Source organism: Octodon degus, unplaced genomic scaffold, assembly GCF_000260255.1.
Source record: "Octodon degus isolate 3935 unplaced genomic scaffold, OctDeg1.0 scaffold00267, whole genome shotgun sequence".
NCBI lineage: Eukaryota > Metazoa > Chordata > Mammalia > Rodentia > Octodontidae > Octodon > Octodon degus.
The window spans coordinates 1977810-1981363 of NW_004524843.1; the positions used below are offsets into that span (position 1 = coordinate 1977810).

The 3554-nt window shown below is 39.1% G+C and overlaps 1 protein-coding gene across 1 annotated transcript in view; it reads left to right on the forward strand.

The window, feature by feature from the left end:
• The window catches only part of Scn1a (sodium voltage-gated channel alpha subunit 1), a 172278-nt gene extending 169418 nt beyond the window's left edge, over positions 1-2860 (forward strand). The window contains exon 28 of the mRNA XM_004646393.2: positions 3-2860. Within this exon, the coding sequence (XP_004646450.1) occupies positions 3-811 (809 nt within the window). The 3' untranslated portion in view covers positions 812-2860. The remainder of the gene's footprint in view (positions 1-2) is intronic.
• Positions 2861-3554: the final 694 nt, after the last annotated feature.

The window sequence follows — 3554 nt, forward strand, 5'->3', positions numbered from 1 at the left end:
CTGTGACCCTAATAAAGTTAACCCCGGAAGCTCAGTGAAGGGTGACTGTGGGAATCCATCTGTTGGGATTTTCTTTTTCGTCAGTTACATCATCATTTCCTTTCTGGTCGTGGTGAACATGTACATCGCTGTCATCCTTGAGAACTTCAGTGTTGCCACTGAAGAAAGTGCAGAGCCCCTGAGTGAGGATGACTTTGAGATGTTCTACGAGGTTTGGGAGAAGTTTGACCCTGATGCAACCCAATTCATGGAATTTGAAAAACTCTCTCAGTTTGCAGCTGCCCTTGAACCTCCTCTTAATTTACCACAACCAAACAAACTCCAACTCATTGCCATGGATTTGCCTATGGTGAGTGGTGACCGAATCCATTGTTTGGACATTTTATTTGCTTTTACAAAGCGGGTTCTAGGAGAGAGTGGAGAGATGGATGCCCTGCGGATACAGATGGAAGAGAGATTCATGGCTTCCAATCCCTCCAAGGTCTCTTATCAGCCAATCACTACTACATTAAAAAGGAAGCAAGAAGAAGTATCTGCTGTTATCATTCAGCGAGCATATAGGCGCCACCTTCTGAAGCGAACTGTAAAACAAGCTTCATTTACCTACAATAAAAACAAACTGAAAGGTGGGGCTAATCTTCTTGTAAAAGAAGACATGATAATTGACAGAATAAATGAAAACTCTATTACAGAGAAAACCGATCTGACTATGTCCACTGCAGTTTGTCCACCCTCCTATGACAGGGTGACAAAGCCAATTGTAGAAAAACACGAGCAGGAAGGAAAAGATGAAAAAGCCAAAGGAAAATAAACAAAGACAAATACAAATAATCGGGTGACAAATTGTTTACAGCCTGTGAAGGTGATGTATTTTTGTCAACAGAACTCCTTTAGGAGGTCAATGCCAAACAGACTGTTTTTACATAAATCTACTTAAGGTCAGTGCCTACATAAGACAGTGACCCCTTGTTGGCAAACTGTGTGTGACTGTGTAAGGAGAAATGACCTTAACAGGAGGTTACTGTTCCCACTACCAGCTGACACTGCTGAAGACAAGGGACAAAGTGGCTACTCAGACTTTGGGACCAGTTTAAAGGGGTGCAAACCTATAATTTGGGGGTTGTTTAACATGAAACACTTTAGTGTAGTAATTGTATCCACTGTTTGCATTTCAACTGCCACATTTGTCACATTTTTACAAACTCTGTTCGTGGATTCATCTTTTTTTTAATCCATATGTTGTTTGTTATATGTGACTATTTTTGTAAACAGTGTTTCTGTTTGGAAATAGACTAAAGGACCTCCTTTACAGGTACGTATGTCACCTGTGGGTATGGCAACCACATGGCCCTCCCATCTACGCAAAGTTGTAGTTTGCATGAGGGCATGTAGCACTTACAGATCATGCATGAGAAATTGTCACAAGGAAAACAACAACAGTTCTTAAATAGCTCTTAAATCTTGCCTGTGTCTCTGGGAGGGGTAAGCGGTGATAGCTGGACCATATGTTTTCTGAAGTAGTTTGTTTTGAGGTAGATCATTAAGTCTTAGGATAGGTGCAAATTTCACTCAAATGTCTGGAATCATAAATGTTGTATTTCTTTTGATTGCATTGAAAAAAAAAATCTCTACACAATGAAATTTGCTACCCACCCCCGACCTCCAGAAGACTGAAATGACCAAAAGAACCCTTTATAAATTCTGCTTCAGCCTGCACTTTGTTTAGCCATCTTCAGCTCTCAGCAAGGTTGACATTGTGTATGTAAATGAAATGCTATTTATTATGTAAATAGTCATTTTACCCTGTGGTGCACGTTTGAGCAAACAAATAATGACGTAAGCACAGTATTTATTGCATCAAATATGTACCACAAGAAACGTAGAGTGCAAGCTTTATACAGGTAATGTAACGTATTCTGTACCATTATAGGTAGTTTGGATGCTAGCAATGCATGTCTGTACTACGACACCACTGTATCCGGTTTCTCACACCGCTCAAAATCTCCCTGATGGGAAACCGTATGCCAATGGCAAAACCAAGAAAACCATTCAACCGGTCTCATTCCTTTAAGCCATTAAGCAATAGTTTGCAGCACTTTAACAATTTTTGGTTATTTTTAAATTTTAAGTGGATAATATACGGTGTATAGCTAGACTGTACAGACATCTTTTAAAAAATGCTTAACCTATTAAAAATGTGTTTAGAATTTTATAAGCAAATATAAATACTGTAAAAAGTCACTTTATTTTATTTTTCAGCTTTATGTACATAAATATGAAGAGGAAATTGTCTTCAGATTGATATCACAATCACTTTTGTTACTTTCTGTCCATAGTACTTTTTCATGGAAGATATTTGCTAAATAAGAAATGAAAATAAGACCGGGTAATTGTAGACTTCCGCTTTTTTATTATATTTGCTAATTTTAGATTGTTTCATAATTTTAAGGGGCAAAACAGATTCACAACTCACATCTGAATTATGCTTTGCAATGGGAAAAATAAAACTTTTCTTTGTTTCTGGCAATGCCTGCAATAACTGATGGAAAATAGTGCTTACTTGTCACTTTGTCTTTTTAATTCTTCCTGATTTTTGTTTATGTTCTCATTTCTTTGGAGTCGCGCCGTCTAAATTGTCCTAAATGCAATGTGGGCTTCACAATTTTTCCCCACAAAAACAGAGAGTAGCGAACTTATATAGTCAATTACATCGGGACATCTTGTGTTTCTTATAGAAGCAAACCATAGGCTCCTTTTCTTAAAAATACTTAAATTGTATTCGTGAAGTGCATGCTGGAAAATGCTACTATTACCCTAAATGATGCTAACTAACATTAAAAATGTGCAAAACCAATAAAGATTACATTTTTTATTTTATTGCTTGACCAGTTGCTTTTTGGTAGCAGTGTTTTATAACAAGATATATTTTTGTTCAAAATTTGGAGGAAACAATTAAATACATGGCAACACCCACGCCACACACTACACATACACGCATGCGCGCACACACACACACACACACACACACACACACACACACATTTGCTGGGTAGACAAGAAAACCTGGAGTAGAAATGGGGCTGGGGGGATGTATGTTTCAGGAGTGCCCCAGCAGCAGGTTGCGACCTCAGGTAAAAGAACTGAGGTATAGTTTCATCTGGTGTCTCGTGAAGAAAGCAGCTCAGTGAGGAATCACTCCTTGAGCTGTAAAAAGAAGTCCTTAAATCTTTATTTAAAAGTTCAGTGTTGCTGCTGTTGAGTGGGATTCTCCACCCCTCTACAAACTCGCTCCATTCTTCTCCACCCTGCTGTATTCAAGACGGGTGACTTTTATGCAGTGTGCCACCAGCTTGCCTTAATGTGTCTCCATTTGGTGTGGGGAATGTGAAGCTGCTGAAAGAAACATGGTGGGAAAATGACGAGGAAGGAGCCTTTACTCCCTTGTTCCTTTTCTGCTGGGCTGCTGTGCATTAGCAGTGGCCATGTCCCTCCTCCCGAAGTCGTACTTTCAGTTACACTACAACCCTTTGATTGCAGCCACTTTCTTTGGAGTG